Source organism: Neoarius graeffei, chromosome 22 (assembly GCF_027579695.1).
Source record: "Neoarius graeffei isolate fNeoGra1 chromosome 22, fNeoGra1.pri, whole genome shotgun sequence".
Classification (NCBI taxonomy): Eukaryota; Metazoa; Chordata; class Actinopteri; order Siluriformes; family Ariidae; genus Neoarius; species Neoarius graeffei.
Window position 1 is genome coordinate 56,305,077 of NC_083590.1, and position 21,534 is coordinate 56,326,610.

Below are 21,534 nucleotides of genomic sequence, written 5' to 3' on the forward strand. Positions count from 1 at the left end.
TGAAGAAGACTTTGAGAGCAGAAATATAGAGGCCATACCACAAGATTCAAGTCACTCCTCAGCAGTAAGGATCCGAAGGCCAGATTGGGATTTGCAAATGGAGAGGAGTAACAAAATCTTGTGGAGCCAAGATTAACTGCACAGTGGAGGTTGTCATGGCTTGGGGCTTTCATGGCTGCTTCTGGAACAAACGCAATCTTTTTATTGATGATAGAACTCATGATCTTGGGAGCAGAATGAATTGAGTCTACAGAAACGTCGGGCAATTTACAGAAATTCGTCCAATCTAATTGGGAGGAACTTTTAATCATGAAGGAAGCCCATGACCCAAAACACAATGCAACGCAACACAGGACTTCATCAGGGGGGAAAGTGGAAGGTTTTAGACTGGACAAGTCAATCAGCAAACCTGAACCCAATTGGGCAGCTTTTCACCTCCTGAAGGGAGGAAACCCCATCCCCCCCCCCCCCCCCCCCCCAAAACTAACAAAAGAAGCTAGCTGCACTATAATCCTGGAAAAATGACTCAAAAGAAGAATGCAACAGTTTCAGTGGGTCACTGGCTTTATTGCAAGCAAGAGCCATGCAAACAAATTAAATGCTATTTACATTAAGATTTTAAATTGTTCCAATACTTCTGCTCACACACTGGATTGGCTGTCACTAAAGGTGCTGGGTTGTTTAACACCTAGATGTAAATGTCAGGAAATGAAGGCTGAGATTCTGATCGGTCATCTCAAAAATGGGGGGGGGGGATTGGTCATTGCTATTCCAATACTTTCAGAGGGTGTGTGTGGTGGATTTTTTTTTTTCTTCTTTTCCTTTTGCTCCCCCCCCCCCCTAAATTTTATTCTCTGAAATATTCTCAATCTCAAATTTTTTTGCCTTTTTCTAGGCCTCTTATTGCAGCAAAGAACCCAAAGATTGCAGTCTCCAAAATGATGATGGTACTTGGGGCAAAGTGGCGTGAATTCAGCACCAACAACCCTCTGCGTGGGTCTGCCAGCGCCAATGCTGCCCTGGCAGCTGCCAATGTGGCTGCGGCTGTGGAGAGTATGGTGGCGGCCGAGACTCCGGCCGCTGCCCCTGCAGCCACTCCGCTTGCTGAGCCCCAGCCCCCTCCGGCTCCTCCACTCCGCAAGGCCAAGACTAAAGAGGGCAAGGGTGAGCTGGTGGTAATTTTACTTTTAATAACAATACAGCATGGCTCTTGCAAGATCAAGTTCTGTTTTATGCAGTGGTTTGCCAGTGTAATAAATTGCTTGTGCTCTTTCATTAACTAATTCTAGATGTCTAATTCCAGTCAGGAATATGAATTTTAAATGAAAATTGCTTAGGTTAACACCCCCCACCCCCCCGATGTAGAGCTTGCTTTGGTACGTTATTTCACTGAATGCTGTAGTTGGCCAGTACGTCTGGGTGCAAAATAGCTTCCTGGGGTGTAACATGGCTCTTGGTGGCTGGGTAGAAGAGTGTGAGAGGGAACTGACTGGGCTCCTGTGAGAGCTTCAGTAACAAATGTTGTGCTGTAAGTCTCTGGTATGTTCTGTTGACAGGTCCTAATGCCCGCAGGAAGTCCAAGCCTACTCCCAAACCTCAGGAAAAGAAGGTCAAGACTAAGAAAGTTGCACCTCTAAAGATCAAGTTGGGTGGCTTCAACAGCAAGAGAAAGCGCTCCTCTGTATGTAATCTTTTTTTTGTTTGCATGGTGCTCCTCACAAACACTAATTTCATCACCGCTGACAGATTTATTTTTCCTGCTTGCTTGTTAAGAGTGAAGATGATGATATGGATGTAGACAGCGATTTTGATGATGGCAGTATAAACAGCGTCTCCGTGTCTGATAGCTCCAATAGCCGCAGCAGCCGCTCAAAAAAGAAACCCAAGCCCAAGAAGAAGAAGAAAGGTGGGGAAAACCTCAGTCACTCTCAAACTGAACTCTTTCACTTGAGTGTAGGCAGGCATGACAGACTTCTCAGTGAAAATTCTTGTTTCTTTCCAATGCCTCCCTGAACAAACCTGATAAATCTAGACGTAGTATCCTTTCATGGCTCCTACTGGAAAGGCCTGCTCAAGTCTGATCAGTCTGTCCCTTTTATTCCCTTTCCATGTCTAATTCAGTGGACGATGATGCTGATGGCTATGAGACTGACCATCAAGACTATTGTGAGGTGTGTCAGCAGGGAGGAGAGATCATCCTGTGTGATACCTGTCCCAGAGCTTATCACATGGTCTGTCTGGATCCTGATATGGAGAAAGCCCCTGAAGGCACTTGGAGCTGCCCACACTGTGTGAGTAACCATCTGTAAATATGCTTCCTGTTAATAGCCTCCCATAGTTCCTGAATGCTGGTGGATCACGCATCAGAGTTGTTCCTGAGCATGGTGGTTAACCATTTTTTTTTTTTTTTTTATTATTTCAGGTTAGCTTTATTTGTTCTGAAAATGCCTCTTTACTGACGCATTCCTGAAGTTTTATCACATCAGTGCCGTTTTCATCTACTTTTTCAATCTCCGTGTGTTTCTGCTACAAAGTCGGGGGGAATGGATTACTAGCATCTCCATCAGGACTCAACATTAACTGCACGGGACAACTAAAATGTTCGGTCCGGACAAGTCGAATCCGTGTCAAATTATTCCCAACTCTCCTGGAAGTTCCAGGAGTCTCCCGCATATTGATAGTGGCTCCCTCAGAGTGTGTGAGCGTATGCTGATTGCTCAATCTTGTTCAGTAGACCAATCAGTGGGCGGGCTTTACGTCTTTTCTCTCCTGGACCGAGAGTCCATCAATTCGGTGTATCCAGGAGTCTCATGGTAGAGCGCCCCAAAAAACAAATTATAAAACCCACTTCACCTCAGACTACATGAGTGTACTCTTGCCTAATAGGAGTTAAAAAAAAAAAAATGGTGTTGCGTGCTGTACTGTTGGTAGCGGTGACTTTAGCGTTGCCCACGGTGGGGTAAAAGACATGTTGAGGAGTTTAACAGTGTCGTGTTCATGTGCAGATTATTTATACGAGCTGCTAAGGCAACGTGATCAGGACAAACCCCTTGAAGACTTTGCTTAAAGTAGCAGTCGAATATAAAATGAGTTAAATAGTAGTAATAAGCGGTTTATGTAAATAAAATCTGTAGACTACTAATACTGCTGTCACATGCCGACTTGGTTTATAGACGAGAGAAAATTACTTTGACTTATAACCACCTCAGACCGTATAGTAATGATGCTTTTAGGGATTGTCGAAAATCAGCATCTTGTGATTTTATTCCAGAGTTGCATCAGAAGTTCCAGTAAAACTAGTTCAGTCCCCTAAGTGATCCGGCATGTTCTTGTTTACGAAATTCCAGGGAAGCAGAGTACAGCAGCCGTGTGTAAAAATAACCACGGTGTAATATATCTAATTATAGATGTTTAGACTCTGAATTCATCGACAGCAGAGAAATGATCAAATACCTCAATAAAATATCTGTGCTGAATCTTCAGTTCATTTGGACTTTTTGTGTTCCTCTGTTGTATGGTTCACATTAGCGCATCGTTGTAAAATGTTTCGGAGGAGTTTTACGACTGTGCCGAACTCCCTTACGGTTTTTCATTCACGATGTGACTGACACCCTTATGTCCAACTTGTTTCTTTGTTTCACTTATTTAAATTAATTGATGTTTTACTGGATTAATCAAGATTTAACTTTATTTCCTCCAGAAGCTTTGAATTTGGGTGAGTAACTCTTAAAATTGCAGATCAGGTAATGGGTTGGAACACATGAGCCATAATGGGGCATTGGATAGTTTGTTTTTTACTGAAAAATGGGTCATTAAAACATAACTATACCTGCTTTTTTTTTTTTTTTTTAAATGAACTTTTGTTTATGGTAGAGGACCTGGGTTAGATATGTATGCACATAATTTAGGAGAGGATAACTGAACTGTTCTAGGCTAATTTGAACCCAAGGAACAACTTGGGATGTGTGCCAAAATCACTATCCGGGGTGAACAGGCTGAAAATTACCAATCCAAAATGGCCAGCAGTAGCTATATTGAAAATTATCAATTTTTGAACCATTCGCCACAGAAGTATGTGCAGTAGCTCATTTTATGGGCTTTTGGGTATGGGGAGTCCATTAGTGACGACATTTTCATGATTTGAAGGAAAAGGGAACAAGCTATGGGCAAAGGTGGTGTGTGTGGTTTTTTTTTTATTTTTATTTTTTTATTTTTTTTTATTATTATATATAATAAAGGGCCACAATTGCGGTTTCGCAGAAACCCTGAGAATAACCCTACCTCAATCATGGAATTGGGAGACCTATGCACATCATTTAGAATATAAGAAAGCAAGCATTTGATTAATATAGATTGTATTTTCGGACTCTTATGATCAATGGAACGTTAACTTGGAGTGAAAAATACAAAACTTTTTACTTTAGTAGGCAGCAATATCTTGAGAGCCTAAATGTTTAACAGCCAACAAAACAACATCACATTATTACTGTTTGTGTCTCATAAACTAGGGTCAGGAACATGAAGAGTAACACAATAATAATACCATAATACTGGCGGCCATCTTGGATTGGTAATTTTCAGGCTTTTTGCCCCGGATAGTGACTTTTGGCACACGTCCCAAGTTATTCCTTGGGGTCAAATTAGCTTATAACAGTTGAGTTATCCTCTCCTAAATTATGTGCATACATGTCCTAAGCCAGGTCAGTAAGCGCAGGTTGATTGGAGAGGAGAAGGGTGTGCGTGCAGGAAGTGTCGTTTTTTTATTATAAAAGAAACAAACAGGCATATAGTCCAAAACGGCAGGCTCAATCAATAACGATAAACAGGCAGAAGGGTCGAGCGAGGCACAGACGGACTAAACTGGGTAGGACAAGATTGGAAACCAAAACACCGAAACGAGCCAATAACCAGGAAAACCATGCAAGAACAATGGCTCGGTAATGGTGATAAACACAATACTTCGCACTGTGTAGGTGTGTGCGGATTACCCTTAATCCAGGGCAGGTGCTTGTCATTAGAGGCACACTGTCAAGCGTGCGTGTGAGTGAAGTCTATTGCATGGGTGTAACAACCACTTTCCTTTCACTGAAATGGCAAGTACATGGTAATAAAAAGGACAAGTGAGCTCTTGCTGCATGTCCAACTGGACAAGTGGATTAAAAAGTTAACGTCTGTCTGTGTTCGTTTTCATTAGTAACAAACTAATCGTCTGACTGTCATGAGGGATTTATATTTTTCTCTTCAAATCTGTAACTGTATAATCCAGTGTTTTTAACAGGCATGTCTGCATGTTCAATTAAAAAAAAAAAAGTCACAAAGCAGCTTTGCAGAGATGCGTTTTAAATTTTTCCCTAATGAGTGTGCCAGAGGCGGCACGGTGGTGTAGTGGTTAGTGCTGTCGCCTCACAGCAAGAAGGTCCGGGTTCGAGCCCCGTGGCCGGCGAGGGCCTTTCTGTGCGGAGTTTGCATGTTCTCCCCGTGTCCGCGTGGGTTTCCTCCAGGTGCTCCGGTTTCCCCCACAGTCCAAAGACATGCAGGTTAGGTTAACTGGTGACTCTAAATTGAGTGTGTGAGTGTGAATGGTTGTCTGTGTCTGTCTCAGCCCTGTGATGACCTGGCGACTTGTCCAGGGTGAACCCCGCCTTTCACCCGTAGTCAGCTGGGATAGGCTCCAGCTCGCCTGCGACCCTGTAGAACAGGATAAAGCGGCTAGAGATAATGAGATGAGTGTGCCAGAGGTGACTGTAATGAGGACTAACTCCTAAGGTGCCATGAGGAAGAAGCCTTTTTTAGAGGAACCAGAGTAAAATGGGAACCCATCCTCATCTGGGTGACCCCAGATAGTATGCTTTATCAATGGCTTGCTCTCTAGAATTGTCACATGCAGTCAGAAAGTGCAGTTATGTAACCAGGAAATTCATTCTAGTTTTGACATTATCAGCTATTCACTGCTGGAGACTTGAGTTCATGGTGATGCAGTCTGAAGTGATCTTCACTGTTTAAGTGGTACCATCCACAGTAATTTCACTGGCGTTTAGGCGGTCCATATCGGGCCATCCTCAGCAGCAGCAAGTGTTTTTTCCCAAGTGATGAGGGCTCCAAACAGAAGTAGGGCATCAAGATGGATCAGGCAGGTCCAGGGAGCAGAAGGCGTCACTGGTATTGAAAGAAACACAGATTATTAGGTAATGCTCAGTGTTGATGGTTGTATGTTGATTGATCTAAAGTAGGGGTGGGGAACGTCCGGCCTCCGGGCCGTATACAGCCCGCAAGACTGTTTGATCCGGCCCACAAAATGGTTCATAATTACTTACATGCACAAAAAAAGGGGGAAAAAAAAAAAGTAAATCAGAAAAAATGAGACCGCAATTAAAATGGGCGAGTGGTTGTCTTTCCAGGCCAAGGTCAGGGTCCTGAACCCCACACGAGCAGAGCGTGGTCATGCGTGGGCATAGACAGACTGTTTTAACGATTTCACCAAAATGCACCATGGTATGAAGAAGCGAGCTAGATGCGGAATGTCGCACTTTTCAGGAAAAATGGACAAGGATTACTTTTTTTTTTTTCCGTATAAGTAAAAAGCAAGTCTGGTTGCTTAGTTTGTGGGGACGCCCTTGCAGTGATGAAAAAGGCTAATCTGGAGCGTCATTACAGCACCAAACACACCAAGCTGGACGAGCTGAAAGGACAAGTGCATGTGGATAAAATTAATGCTCTTCGGCAGTGTTTGGGCACCCAACAAGCAACGTTCACAAGACTTCAAGGTAACCAAGAAAATGTTACACAGGCTAGTTTTGTGGTAAGTGAGCTAATCGCGAAGAAACTGAAACCACATTCAGAAGGGGCATTTATAAAGGAGTGCCTTGTCGCTGCCGTGGAACTGCTCGCACCAGATAAAGTGAAACTTTTTTCCCAAAGTGTCAGTTTGTCTTGAAGAACCATCTCTGATCGGATTACTGGCATGGCACAAGACTTTGAGAACACTGAAAGATACCGGGAGGGATTTTTCAGTTTTTCTCTTTAGCCTGCAACGAGATAACAGACTTCACAAATACTGCCCAACTCGCCATTTTTGTGCATGGGATTACAGCAGAGTTTAATACATGGGAGGAAATGCTGTCTTTGCAAGCCATGAATGGCACTACCAAAGGTGAGGATTTGTTTGCGTTTTGAGCAAGTTGTTTTGGCTATGAACAAATTCAACCTGCGGTTTGACAAGCTAAGTGGACTGGCTACAGACGGAGCCCCAGCCATGGTTGGCGTGCAGAAAGGATTGACTGTTGGTTAAAGAAATGGGTCGTCTCAGTCTGTATCAGTTGTGTGCTACTGTATCATCCACCAAGTGAGCCTGTGTGCACATTCCCTGAAGCTCAATAATGTGATGACTACTGTTTCCACCACCAACTTCATTAAAGGCAGAGGACTTAACAGCCACCAGTTTAAAGAGCTACTGAGTGAGCTTGAGTCAGAGTATGGAGACCTGGTTTACCATTGTGAGGTGCGGTGGCTGAGTCGCGCAGATATGCTTGCACGCTTCTATAACTTGAGGGGAAAAAGTAAAGCAGGTCATGGAGATGAAGGGCAAACCAGTTGTTGAACTCAGTGATGGCAAGTGGCTGTGTGATTTGCACTTCATGGTGGACATTACCAAGTACCTCTCAGAACTGAATGCTAAGCTCCAAGGTCCCAACCAGCTTTTCAGCTCACTGTTTTTTCAAATGCAAACTCATTTGGAGCTAAGCTGTGGCAAGTGCAACTGGAAGGGGGACACACACTGTGCACTTTCCTACTTTGCAAGAACAAAAGCCTGCTGTGACATCTGAATATGCTGAGGAGTGTGCAAAACTACTCCAGGCCTTTGGAGAGGGGTTCCAGCTGATGAGAAGTTACAAGAAGGACCTGAACATATTTGCAACACCATTCAGCGTGGAATCGGCTGATGTGCCTGACAAACTACAGCACGAAATCCTTGAGCTGCAAAGCAACGATGTACAACAACCTTCCTTCCTCTGCTTGAGTTCTACAAACTGTGTGCGCATCCTGAGGATTTTCCCACTCTGAGGAGGCATCACTGTTTGGGACAACCGCCTGCTGTGGTCGGTTCTTCTCGAAACTGACCCTTGCAAAGAATCCGTTCCGCTCAAGACTGACTGATTCAAACCTGGAAAACAAGCTGCGAGCAGCATCATCTGCACTGACATCAGGTGCCTCGCCAAAGAGAAGCTGTTCCAGCCTTAGGTCGGCCAGATGATGATGATGATGATTATTATTATTTATTATTATTATTATTATTATTAGGTAAAATCTGGGGCAGTGTAGTGGTTAGCACTGTCGCCTCACAGCAAGAAGGTCCTGGGTCCACAGCAAGGTCCACAGCAAGGTCCACAGCAAGAAGGTCACTCACCCAGCGGCCGATGAGTGAGTGAGTTTCTGTGTGGAGTCCGGGTGGGTTTCCTCTGGGTACTCCGGGCGTGCGCGCGCACACAGTCTAAAGGCATGCAGATTAGGTCAGTTGGTGGCTCTAAATTGACCGTAGGTGTGAATGGTTGTTTGTGTCTGTGTCAGCCCTGTGATGACCTGGCGACTTGTCCAGGGTGTACCCCGCCTCTCACCCATAGTCAGCTGGGATAGGCTCCTGCTTGCCTACGACCCTGTAGAACAGGATAAAGCTGCTACAGATAATGGATGGATGGTAAAATATTATATTGTAACATCTTGATTACATATAACGCTCAAAGTGCTTTATATCGGTACACATCAATAAGAACAAGAGTTAAAAACGGAGCATTAAAACAGTAAGAGGTGGATAAAAATTTAACAAGAAAAGGGGAGGATCAAAAAGGGATAAAACAAAGTTACATCAAAGTTGCGTTCTTATTTGAATAGCATGAAAGAGAGAGCTAAAATGAATGGGCTGCATCTTAAAATTTTCAGCAGCGGTTATGGGTTAAATTTAGTTTGGCCCCATAGGCTGTTATAAAACTCAAAATGGCCCTTGATAGGAAAAAGGTTCCCCACACCTAATCTAAAGCTAATGCTTGTGTATTCAGTGTAACTCACTTTAAAGGTAAGAAGTGTTGCTGTGTTTACTGTTCATGCTGTGAGCTTCCATGTTGATTTGATGTCACCTTGCTGAACTCCTGAGTCAGAGTTGAGAGGGTGGGGTTCCCCGCTCTTCCCCTGGTCAGAGTTGAGAGGGTGGGGTTCCCCGCTCTTCCCCTAGTCAGAGGTCAGAAATTATATGCCACATGCAGGATTCCTGCTTTTGAGCCGGTCAGACGTACCAAATATTAAGGTCACTAAATTTATTCAGGGGTGGCACGGTGGTGTAGTGGTTAGCGCTGTCGCCTCACAGCAAGAAGGTCCGGGTTCGAGCCCCGGGGCCGGCGAGGGCCTTTCTGTGTGGAGTTTGCATGTTCTCCCCGTGTCCGCGTGGGTTTCCTCCGGGTGCTCCGGTTTCCCCCACAGTCCAAAGACATGCAGGTTAGGTTAACTGGTGACTCTAAATTGACCGTAGGTGTGAATGTGAGTGTGAATGGTTCTGTGTCAGCCCTGTGATGACCTGGCGACTTGTCCAGGGTGAACCCCGCCTTTCGCCCGTAGTCAGCTGGGATAGGATCCAGCTTGCCTGCGACCCTGTAGAACAGGATAAAGCGGCTAGAGATGATATGAGATGAAATTTATTCAGTTGTTCCATGCAGCCAGAGAAGAGGTGGTTATGATCCATTTTAAATCAATTCCTAGAGCAGACTTTGCATTGAAATATTTATTTATTCCATCGTTACTGTGTGTGTGTGTGTGTGTATATAAAACTCAAATTCTCACAAAAATGGCTTTTGGAGCGTTCCTACAAGGTATCTTTTCAAATGTGGCTAGCCATAAAAACTTTGTTTTAAAGATGAGTGCCTGTCTGTCTCTCAGGAGAAGGAAGGCATTCAGTGGGAAGCACGTGAGGAGGCTTCAGATGGGGAAGAGGAGAACGATGCAGGTGGAGGTGAGGCAGAAGAGGACGACCACCATATGGAGTTCTGTAGAGTGTGTAAGGATGGGGGAGAGCTGCTGTGCTGCGACACCTGCCCCTCTTCATACCACATCCATTGCCTTAACCCACCCCTGCCTGAAATCCCTAATGGAGAGTGGATCTGCCCGCGTTGCACTGTGAGTGAGCCAGAGGATGGCGGATCGTGACCAGTTTTTATATGTGAACCTTGTGTGATACCAGAATCTGAGTATAGCAGTCTCGAATGTCCTTTATTTTGCCAATGGGCTACTTGCACAAACACTTCCACGTTTTATTGATGGTAGTGCCTACGTTTCCCTAATTGTTCCTTCTAGTAAGCTGGAGAAAGGTTTTGGAAGGTAAGAAAATGGCTGTTAACAGAAATGATTACTGGAGCTAATGTTACTCCATACAGTTCACTACAAAGGAGCTTGTTCCGTTTCTAACAGGGTGTTTTTCATTTGAAAGAATGCTACTCACGAGATTCATTTCTAGACATGTATGTTACATTGGCAGTGAAAAATCATTTTATCAGCAGTCCTTTTATTAAAACAAACATGATAACCTATGTAAAATGGCTAAAGCATGTTAGCCACGTCATTAGCATGTGACCCTTTGTTGTTTTGGTTCAACTAGTTGATCTGGTGCAAAATGTCTGTCTGCCACACACCTTCATATGGGTAGAAATGGTGGCATGGTCATGACCTTGGTTCATTTAGCATCATCTCCTGAGATGGTGCCACCCTTGGCTGGGAAGCTGTTAGATTTTGAAGACACTGTGCAGAAAGGGACCCAGTAGTGCTTTTAATTTCTTCATCTTTGAAAATATTCCGTCATAAATACCTTGCTCATTTTGATCATGGTATGGAGGAGAAACCGTACTAATGAATTTAAATAGCGCTGCTGGGGAGAGAGAAATTGCATCGTCATGGCCGCGAGTGCAAATGGCCCATTGTCAGACAAGTAGAATAATTTGGCTTATTGTATTATTCTTTTTGGATTTGGAACTTTGCTTCCTCTTTTCAGTGTCCTCCTTTAAAGGGAAAAGTGCAGAAGATCCTTACCTGGCGTTGGGGAGACCCACCGCCACCCACCCCTGTTCCACGCCCACTTGACCTCCCAGCCACTGCCCCAGACCCTATTCCACTGGCTGGCCGGCCCGAGAGAGAATTCTTTGCAAAGTGGCAGAACATGTCCTATTGGCACTGCTCCTGGGTGTCTGAGCTGCAGGTGTACACACACACACACACCTTTCCCATGTCTTGAACAGGTTTAACAACGTCTGTGTTCTAAGGATATGTGCGCAGCTGGGCTAAAGGTTCTCTTCCTTCCTCAGCTGGAGCTGTATTGCCAGGTGATGTTCAGAAATTACCAGCGCAAAAATGACATGGATGAGCCCCCACCCATAGACTTTGGAGGTGAAGGCGATGATGAGAAGAGTGACAAGAGGAAAAACAAAGACCCCATCTATGCCCAGATGGAGGAGAAGTATTACCGCTTTGGTATCAAGATGGAGTGGATGATGATTCACCGCATCCTCAACCACAGGTGAGGCTGCAAGTTCTGGAGTTTCTTTTGCTCTTGGAAAGGAACAGGCTTCAAAAGAAATTCATTCAGCAAATCAGGCTTTTCAAAGCTTTCATTTACCCTGCTCACGCAGATTAAAGAGAATTTGCATAATAGATGCAAAAATTATTTTTGTGACCTAGATGTAGGGTTTTATTGTCTGTGACCCTGCAGATTGCCACTTATAGCTGTGATTGGTGATGATCCTAAAGGTTTGTGGAGCCTAACTGTGATGGCTAGGAACACCTAAATTTAAAGTACGTTAAGAACCGGACTCTCCGTATATAAAATACGATTTCCCCTGGTCGGCCTGGTGGGGTCTCTGTAGGGAATATGAACTTTAACACGTCTGGCTCCATTTTCTTAGACCAAGAATTTTCGTGTGTGGAGGTGGTGGTCGTCCCCCCCCCCCCCAAATAACTTTCATTATACGAGATGTTTTGTGGTGTTATACAAATTAACCTCTCCAAATAAAGCGATTTAATGTTTGTGGGTTGTATGAGGCAGAAAGATGGACACAATTTTTCTCTTCTCCTCCCTCAGCTTATTCCTTGACCTTGCACCTTGATCCATTTAAGTTCTGCCTGCTTGGTTTGAAGTAACTAGCATAATGTGCAGAACTGTTTTATCCGCCTACAAATTTCATCAAAACACTCACCCACAGCATGACCTCATGTCCTTGGTCTTAATACCAAAATAGATTTTGACATGCTGTGGTATTAAATTCTGAGATTACCATTTATGGTCAATTTTAGAAATTATTGGTTGACATTCTATAAACCTCTCTTTTGAGAATTTAACTGTTCTTCCTATTTTTAAAATGTTTTCTGTTCTTACGTTTTTCCATACCCAGCGCACGCTTCTCATCTCCTCCGGGGGCAAGAAGTGAGAAGTTCATGAACATGGTTGGAGGATGATTAGTTAACCCCAATAAGCAGATGTTGGCGTGAAAATATGTCCAACGTTCTGTTTTTAGCACAGTGAGGATTTAAGGCCACACCTATTTAATTAGTTGGTTCTCAAATTTTTTCAGGAAAAATATGAAGCGAGCAGGCGAAATAAATAAAATTTTAAAAAAATGCTCTGATGGTAAAATTAGCGGTGGAAATGGACCGAACAATACAGGCAAACCAGTAAACAGAATTTCAGCACACCTGTCAAAGATTTTACGCTTCTGTTCGCTGAATACCCTAACAATTACAAACCCAGGCTTTGCAGGACTCCCCTCCACAGGCACGTTTCTTCCACAAGTCTTTATTGAAAGTGAAAGGGGCGGTTTGATTGGTTTTTGACGTCACGTGACCTTTTCTGTTGGCGGGAGTTTTTTTTTTTTTTTCCCCCTCCATTTTGCATTTTCTTCAAGCGGCGATTCCAAGAACCAACTAATCGAATTGGTGTGGCCTAAAGTGCATATCCTGGACCAATTTCGTGGGTGTTTTAAAAAAAAAAAAAATGTATGTATGTGTGTCCCGTTACACACTCATCCAGAAGGGTAATTTTGCACATCTGTCCACAGCAGAAAAAAAATAAAGCGCGTCTGGAAAAATCCCAAGGGAGTCTGGAGCCAGATTCGTGACGTCACGTGCGGATCCGCCTGCACGGGTTCAGTGCACAGCCTGTGTAGACCAAGTTTAGCAGCGAGCGATTTTGCATTGAAATATGGAATTGTCGCCTGAGCTTCTAAACCCATGGATTCATGAATCAATGCTCATCTACAGTGCCTTGGAAAAGTATTCATACCCCTTGAACTTTTTCACATTTTTCCACCTTACAACCACGAACTTAGAAGTTTGAGATTTTATGTGATAGACCAACACAGAGTAGCACATAATTGTGAAGTGAAACGAAAATGATAAATGGTCTTCTGGTATTGCGCAAGGTAAACAAACTGCAGAATGTTACAGATATTTGACCAAAGTTTAATATAAAATGGGAGAATTACATTGATCTTGCTCCTGAATTTACCCGTGAGATGCACTTTAAGGTTCTCGGGTTCCCTTTTGGATTTCATCATGTGAACTCTTACTTCTGGTTGAGTTTTTTGCAAAAGGGAGATATAAAACAAAGTAGAAAATATAAATTTTGACCTGGAGTTTTGCAGTGCACCACACATCAGAATTTATTTGGGATTGTTCTGGTTATCTTTATCTGAACCACTGTGGCTGATGTTCTTGAACATGGCTGCCATTGTCCATTAGCTTCTAGTAGAACTTTTTGATGAACTTGAATCCAAAGATGATAGTTCAGTGTGAACTGTGAGGGTTTTGTATGTATGTTTTTTGAAAGTAAAAATGCTACATTTTAAATATTTGCCATGTCAAATTTCCCTTTCGGTCACCCCAAATGTTTTTTTTTTTTTTTTTTTTTTTAAAGTTTAATTTAACCACTGGGGGTGTACAAGCGTACTCTTGGCGCCGGCCCCAAGCTCGGATAAAGGGAGAGGGTTGCGTCAGGAAGGGCATCCGGTGTAAAACTGTGCCAAATCTGACCTGCGGCTTGAGATCCGCCGTGGCGACTCCTAATCAGGAGTAGCCAAAATAAGAATTTGCACTAGCAGTGCTGGTGGAAATTGTTATTCACTCGGGCTCTTTCTACTTTAATGTGTGGGGGTTTTTTTTGTTTTGTTTTGTTAGGACGCTTCCCCCCTCAGTTTTCAACCAGTTATTACCAAATGTCACATGAATACCTCTGGCAGAGATGCCAACATGCATGATTTGGGCATAGCAGCTACGGATTTGAAGCACAATTATGGTGTGCTGCATAGACCTGAAATTGATGCGCTTTTCAACTGGTTTTGCCAGTGTATCAGTTGACTCAACATATCTTCAGTGTTCAGACTGTTCCACGTCATTGTTTACACTGATTCGGATAACCCCAGGAATTTCTGTATCCTCAGGGCCCAGTCCCACAATACCGATAACTATAGAAATAAATAAATGGGTCCCCTGCAGTTTGGTTGGTGTCACACCAGACTGATAACAGAACCTAGGCCTGCTCCTGGACCGATTTTTACACCGGAGTCGGAGTGCTGAGCTCCCACTTGCACGTTCACACAAGTCTGTTCACATGGTAACGGCATGATCATCACTTTCACTCTTGGTTTCTCGTTCGCGGCGGGCACGCCCACTGTAAACAGGATAAAATCCATCAGCTGTAGTTTAGGCTCCGTTTGTGTTAGTTTCACTTATTAGCGCACACTAGGCAAAACACACAGGCATGTCTTATGTACAGTGTGTAGCTGTGGGTCATGACCCTGACTGGCTGAGAGGTGACCTGATTCATGCTCTTGGCCAATCGCAGTGCTCAGAAATGCGTAGTTGTCTTCCTGGATTGCCAAAGGTTCAGTGTGCTGCCGCCGCCACCAGTCCTATAACGGAAGTACGCTGGAGAAAGCAAAGTCGGCTACATGGAACACATTTATTGAAGTAACTTCAGCATGTTCAGTTTAATTAAATGTATGGATGGGTGTCTTTCAGTATCAACCTAAAGTCCAGTATTAGACCGGTGCCCAATTCAGGAAGTAAACATTGTTAATGTTATTTGAAAGACCTTTTATACAAGTCTTTTGCCTTTTACTCTGGCTTTTGTTGATCATGATGGAAGCTACTGAAACCCTGGATTACAGTACGAGCTCCGTTACCTGAACATCCTCTTGGTTAGCCAAACTTTTCCCCCAGACAGTTTGGATAATTGAATTTAGACTGTACTGTAAACCCTGCATTTTATTTTCCTCAAAAAATAGCTCAGTGATATAACCTCTAGGCCATTTTGAGCGTCCCTGAAAGTTGGGTTCTGGAGGGCCTCGGCGATCCCCAGACCCCTGACCTTGCTGTGCTTGGAGATGCTACTCTTTCGTTTATCAATGTTGGCATCTTTGCTCTGGACTGAATTTAAGTAGCTATGACTTTTGGTGCAGGTGGCACGGTGGTGTAGTGGTTAGCGCTGTCACCTCACAGCAAGAAGGTCCGGGTTCGAGCCCCGTGGCCGGCGAGGGCCTTTCTGTGTGGAGTTTGCATGTTCTCCCCGTGTCCGCGTGGGTTTCCTCCGGGTGCTCCGGTTTCCCCCACAGTCCAAAGACATGCAGGTTAGGTTAACTGGTGACTCTAAATTGAGCGTAGGTGTGAATGTGAGTGTGAATGGTCGTCTGTGTCTATGTGTCAGCCCTGTGATGACCTGGCGACTTGTCCAGGGTGTACCCCGCCTTTCGCCCGTAGTCAGCTGGGATAGGATCCAGCTTGCCTGCGACCCTGTAGAACAGGATAAAGCAGCTAGAGATAATGAGATGAGACATGATTGTATGTTTTATGAATAAATGGTTTCTACCATTTAAGTGTTAACATTTTGACTCGCCCTGTATTTAATTCCTGGGCTCCATCTGTAACAGGGAGTGATGTTGCATCCCATTAATACACTTTACAATAGATTATTAGATTCTAATAGGATGGATGAGCCAGAATAATCGGGGATCTTTTTTTTTTAATAGGCCTGACCTTGTTACAAGTATGAAATGGATGGGCCTTATGGAAGATGCACAGAACCTCAATTTTTAATGAAATTTCTGAGTGGATAGTATCTCCATCTTTGACTCTTGTATGCTGCATAAATGGGGATTTCTCATCTCATCTCATTATCTCTAGCCGCTTTATCCTTCTACAGGGTCGCAGGCAAGCTGGAGCCTATCCCAGCTGACTACGGGCGAAAGGCGGGGTTCACCCTGGACAAGTCGCCAGGTCATCACAGGGCTGACACATAGACACAGACAACCATTCACACTCACATTCACACCTACGCTCAATTTAGAGTCACCAGTTAACCTAACCTGCATGTCTTTGGACTGTGGGGGAAACCGGAGCACCCGGAGGAAACCCACGCAGACACGGGGAGAACATGCAAACTCCGCACAGAAAGGCCCTCGCCGGCCCCGGGGCTCGAACCCGGACCTTCTTGCTGTGAGGCGACAGCGCTAACCACTACACCACCGTGCCGCCCCTAAATGGGGATTTAAAAAAAAAATTAAAGTTAAAATCGACTGCAAAGTTGTGATTGGCGCTGCCCCGCTGAGCCAGCCAGCCCTGAGCGCGTGACGTCACAGCGGGAACCGGTTTTAAGGCCGAGGCCTTTTACAGTTATAGACCAAAGTCATATCAATAAAAATTTATGGTGAAAGTAAGAAACACTGTCACCGACTTGCTCAACTAAGACTGATTTGACTTCACTGATTGTGGGTTGACTCTCATTAAAACAGGATGGGTGTTATAACTTATGCAGCATACATGTACATGCATGCATTTTCACTGATAAACCGTAAAAGGCTCATTAAATAATCAGATGAACTGAGACAATCACATTCTGAAGCAAATTAAATAACCTTATACCGCTAACTTAAACACAATACAAGCTACATGGATTAATCTAAATGCAGGGAAACAACCAGTGTTTTTAATCCAAATGAGAGTCGCAGCTTACCCGTCTGCCTTCACTTCTTGAAGGCCGATCTTGTGGCCAGTTATTTTGAAACAATCTGACTTTCAGTTCTTCATTCATTCGCTGCTTCCACATAAGGGTGAGATATTGCTGCTGAGGCGAGCATATCCAGCAGAGAAATCAGACAGTTGGTCCACTCGTTCTCCATACTGGGTACCATACCATTACTGCTCGGCTCAGGCGATCACTAAAACCTGGCATGGGACGCAACGTCGTCAGTTTTAGCAACAACCCTCGGCTCATGCGCCAGGAGAACTGGTGCGACTGAACTTGCTTTCCTTTTCTTGTGGTTTTCCTTTAATTGTTGGTACTGCACTCTCTTTCAACACTGGTTTATAGCCAGCGCTCCTCAACAGATCAGAGGTCTCGTACGAGTCTTCAGTAAAATGTGCAGAGCAGAGGAGAGACCACTTCATAGCCGCCCAATGTGCCCATGAACTTCTTGTAAAACGCGTCCAAATCTTTGCAGTTTGAACATTCTTGGGCCGTGAATGCAACATAAATCCACCTTCTGTCGTGTTGCTGCACCCGCCAGCAACACATCTATGTGGCATGGCGATAAATTAGCTCAAAATGGAGGCTCGGAGTTGCAGTCAGCTCTGTGTTTTAGTATAATGGAAATGGCGATGAGACCGATAGACTTCCTGCTGTGACGGCACAGGTATCGAGGTCATTCACTCAGACCGCTACCTAATATAAAGCATTTTAATTGCAGAAATTACTATATTAGATTTGTTAATGCTTAAAACTATTCCTGTGCCATTTTTGAGGTCTCAAGGCATTTATAAACAGTGAGGCCATGGCTCTGCGTGTCTCCTTTTTAAAGTAGAAAAGGTTGAGCCCTTGCTTTAGTCCAGGCATGATGCTGCTTTACTTGAAGTCTGAGAACTCCTGTTAAGTTTCAGAGGTCGTAAGTATCGTATCCTAAAACTGTAGGCCTGCAGACACAACTCTGCCCACGGTCTCCTTTCCTTCAGCCTACACTTTTTTTTTTTTTTTTTTTTTCTCCTCCTTGAAAGAGCTTGATGCTTTGAGTGATCTCTGTATAAACTCCTGTACATGTTCAATTCTATATTAAATGTAAATAGAATCTCAAATGTCCTGCTGAATATTATATTATACATTTCCCATGTAGTGAACAGATGGTGTATAATGAATGTCAAAGGCTGGGAGTAAATATCTTGCTGAGGATTTAAATGACTGTAATGACGCATTGATGGTGATTCAGAGTACCTTAAAGTACAATTCAGTTAAGGGTTTATTTTAAAATTAACTTCGAGTTTGTGCTTCAGATTAGTGAGTGCAGACCAAAAACTTTTAGCCTGCACTGAAAGTTAAATCATGTGTAATGGAAAAAGCTTAATAATAATAATAATAATAATAATGCATCTGTTTTATATAGTGCTTTTCATGGTACTCAAAGATGCTTTACAGGAGGTTCAAAAACACACACACACACAGACAAACAACAGATATATAGGAAGGTGACGTGTCATATGCAGTCTTGAACAGGTGGGTTTTGAGATGGCGCTTGAAGGAAAGTAGTGTATCGGAGTTACGGATGGCCAGGGGGAGGGAGTTCCAGAGGGTGGGGGCAGCGATGGCGAAGGCTCGGTCTCCGAGGGTCCGGTACTTGGACGTGGTGATGGGAGTGAGGAGGTTGGCATCTGCAGAGCGTAGTCGGCGGGTGGGGGAGTGGCGATGGAGGAGATCAGTCAGGTACGAGGGTGCAAGGTTGTTGAGGGCCTTGTAAGTGATGAGGAGGATCTTGAAGTGTATGCATTGTTTTATGGGAAGCCAGTGAAGTTGACGGAGGACAGGGGTGATGTGTTCTCTGAAGGGAGAGCGGATGAGCAGCCGGGCAGCAGAGTTTTGTAGTTTTTGAAGAACAGTAGAGGGAAGGCCATACAGGATGCTATTGCAGTAGTCGAGTCTGGAGGTGATAAAGGCATGAATTAATGTCTCTGCAGCTGGGGTGGAAAGAGTGGGTCGCAGGCGTGCAATGTTTCGTAGGTAGAAAAAGGATGTTTTGGTTACATGATTAACCATTAACATTTTTAATACCTCTTTCTGATGTCCAGTGTGGATAAGAAAAATAGCTGTCACTACCTCATCAAGTGGAGAGACCTGCCGTATGACCAGGCCACCTGGGAATCAGAAGACATGGAGATCCCAGAATACGACTCCTACAAACTGCAGTACTGGAACCACAGGTAAAACACGCGTGCGCACTTTTGTCTGTGAACCTTGCGTAATTGCATTTAACTATTTGGCTGATTCTCTTTTATAAAATCTATAAGGGGTTATCCATAATTTTCATCATTATCATGAGTCTATAAAGAGTAGACTTTTGAGCAAACCCCCCCCAAAAAAAATGTACATTAGCGGACAAAAAAAATGATGGATCTACGTGGAATAGGAATTCAAAATAAAACCATGTCTTGTATTACTTTTTATTAAAATCGGATGACGGGACAATACAAAGATTCACAAGAGAAGAAAAGACACAAGACGGATCCAGAAGTTTTCATAGAAAGCAGGCGACTTCATTTTTCAGTCCCCCCAGGATTCCACGGGCCTTTTTTGTGATTGTTGTGGGCTAAAATGTCTGTTAGGGGGTTTTTCCAAAAAATTGCGATGAAAGTTGCGGTGTGTTTTAGGTTTTTGTTGCGATTACATTGCGGGAGGAAGTGAAGGTTGCGAGAAATTGTTGCGATTTTCTCTTTTTGTGATTAAAATTGAGTATGTTAAATATTGTTATTACTGAAAAACTATTGATTTTAAAAAAAGACACTGAGAAATGGTCCTATAAACAACTTTACCAATATAAAAGATTACCAGGACTACAAACATGCAGAAAAATAGGCTTTACTTATCCAAATGCACCTGTTGGTTCAAAAGTTAAAGTGCAGAGAACCTCACAGCACAACATGAAGTTCCCTTAAAATATAATATAAATGCCTCAGCTTTCATGTAAGAAAAAAACCTATTAATACTAGTACTGTGTGCAGGCAGTCTCTCCTGAAGACTAAATTAAACAATAATTATAAACTAATAAAATAAATGGCTCAGGCTTCATAGAAGAAAAAAACAATTTGAACAGAATCTCACAGTATGATGCTGAAGCTGCCTAAACAATGGAAAATAAAATACCATTTTGGCTAAAATGTTGGCATCCATTAATTTCTTGTATTAAGTAAAAAAAAATAATGTAAAGTGCGCACAGTCCTTCACTGTAAACATAACACACTTTCAGTAACAGAATTTAAGCCTATATAAACACTGACTCGCATATGCTGCTTCTCTTGAACGGAAACACGGAAGTAAGTGGTGTTGCCAGATACTGCTGATGTTTTCCAGCCCAAAATATGTTCAAAACCCGCCAAAATGCACTTGAAACCGCCCAATCTGGCAACACTGGAAGTAAGGCGGAAGGTAGTTTGTCAACGACGGCAACGATTGGTCAAATTTGCGGGAAAGTTGCGGTGATTGGATATAATTGCAGCACCACCCTGAATTGTGGGGATTGGTTGAATTTGCGTTGAAGTTGCAAATCGCAACATCGTGAAATCCTGGAGGGTCTGATTATTGAAAATTAGGAACTGTCTTTTTAAGGGGAGCTGTTGCATTTTGGCTTTGAAACATTCGTTTTTGATTCTTTCCAAGCAGCCTGTCCTGCCCTAACTGCCTCCTGCCGCTTCTCAGATGTATGCAGGAAACAAATGTTTAAAAACTGCTCGTACTCGTTTGAAGGAGTCTTGTGAATAGCGGTATTTCTGCTATTCACAAACTTGTAAATGCAGTCAAAATCTGGGTCAGCCATTGTTTGTTGTATTGAAGAAAGAAGGCGTGTAGAGCGAGCTGGCAACACCGATGTGGCGCGAAATTTTTAACATGGCGGCCGCTGATCGGCACATTGACGGATCTTTTTTTTTTTTCACTTTTAAAAAGTGTACGCCTGGTCATTAACCCCCTCCCCCCCACGTACGGTTTGTACGCTCGTGATAATAAGTTATGGATGACCTCTAACAGATCCTCATGATTCAAGACTGACGGTAAAGATGGTCCAAAAGCACTGAAGTACCTTAGACTTTAAAAAGATTGAGTTCAAAACAAATCAATTCTATATTTGTGGTGGTTGGGGGTGGGGCTTTTTTTTTTTTTTGGATGACCTAATACACATTCCAAACTGCTCAGTTATAAATTTCACACGGTGCTTGCTGATATCCACACGCTGTGTAATTTGGATCATTTGTATTTGTGGACTTCTCCCCAATAGGGAGCTCATGATGGGAGATGAAGGCAAACCGAGTAAGAAATTGAAGATCAAAGGAAAAGTGAAGAGACTGGACAGACCTCCAGACAACCCAGTTGTTGATGTGAGGAAATGTGTAGTCCCACATACACACTCAAAAAAAAAAAAAAAAAAAAAAACCACAGTAACAGGTTTTCTTTTTAGGGTGATGTTGACCTTTTTTTCCTTG

The 21,534-nt window shown here is 43.4% G+C and overlaps 1 protein-coding gene across 3 annotated transcripts in view; it reads left to right on the forward strand.

Annotated features, from left to right (window-relative positions):
* The window catches only part of chd4a (chromodomain helicase DNA binding protein 4a), a 64,820-nt gene that overhangs the window by 14,377 nt on the left and 28,909 nt on the right, over positions 1-21,534 (forward strand). For all 3 annotated transcript variants that reach the window (XM_060905002.1, XM_060905004.1, XM_060905003.1), the window contains exons 6-14: positions 896-1,164; positions 1,557-1,681; positions 1,774-1,906; positions 2,122-2,291; positions 9,922-10,158; positions 11,027-11,230; positions 11,337-11,548; positions 19,132-19,263; positions 21,330-21,429. In XM_060905002.1, coding sequence (XP_060760985.1) covers positions 896-1,164; positions 1,557-1,681; positions 1,774-1,906; positions 2,122-2,291; positions 9,922-10,158; positions 11,027-11,230; positions 11,337-11,548; positions 19,132-19,263; positions 21,330-21,429 — 1,582 coding nt within the window. The remainder of the gene's footprint in view (positions 1-895; positions 1,165-1,556; positions 1,682-1,773; positions 1,907-2,121; positions 2,292-9,921; positions 10,159-11,026; positions 11,231-11,336; positions 11,549-19,131; positions 19,264-21,329; positions 21,430-21,534) is intronic.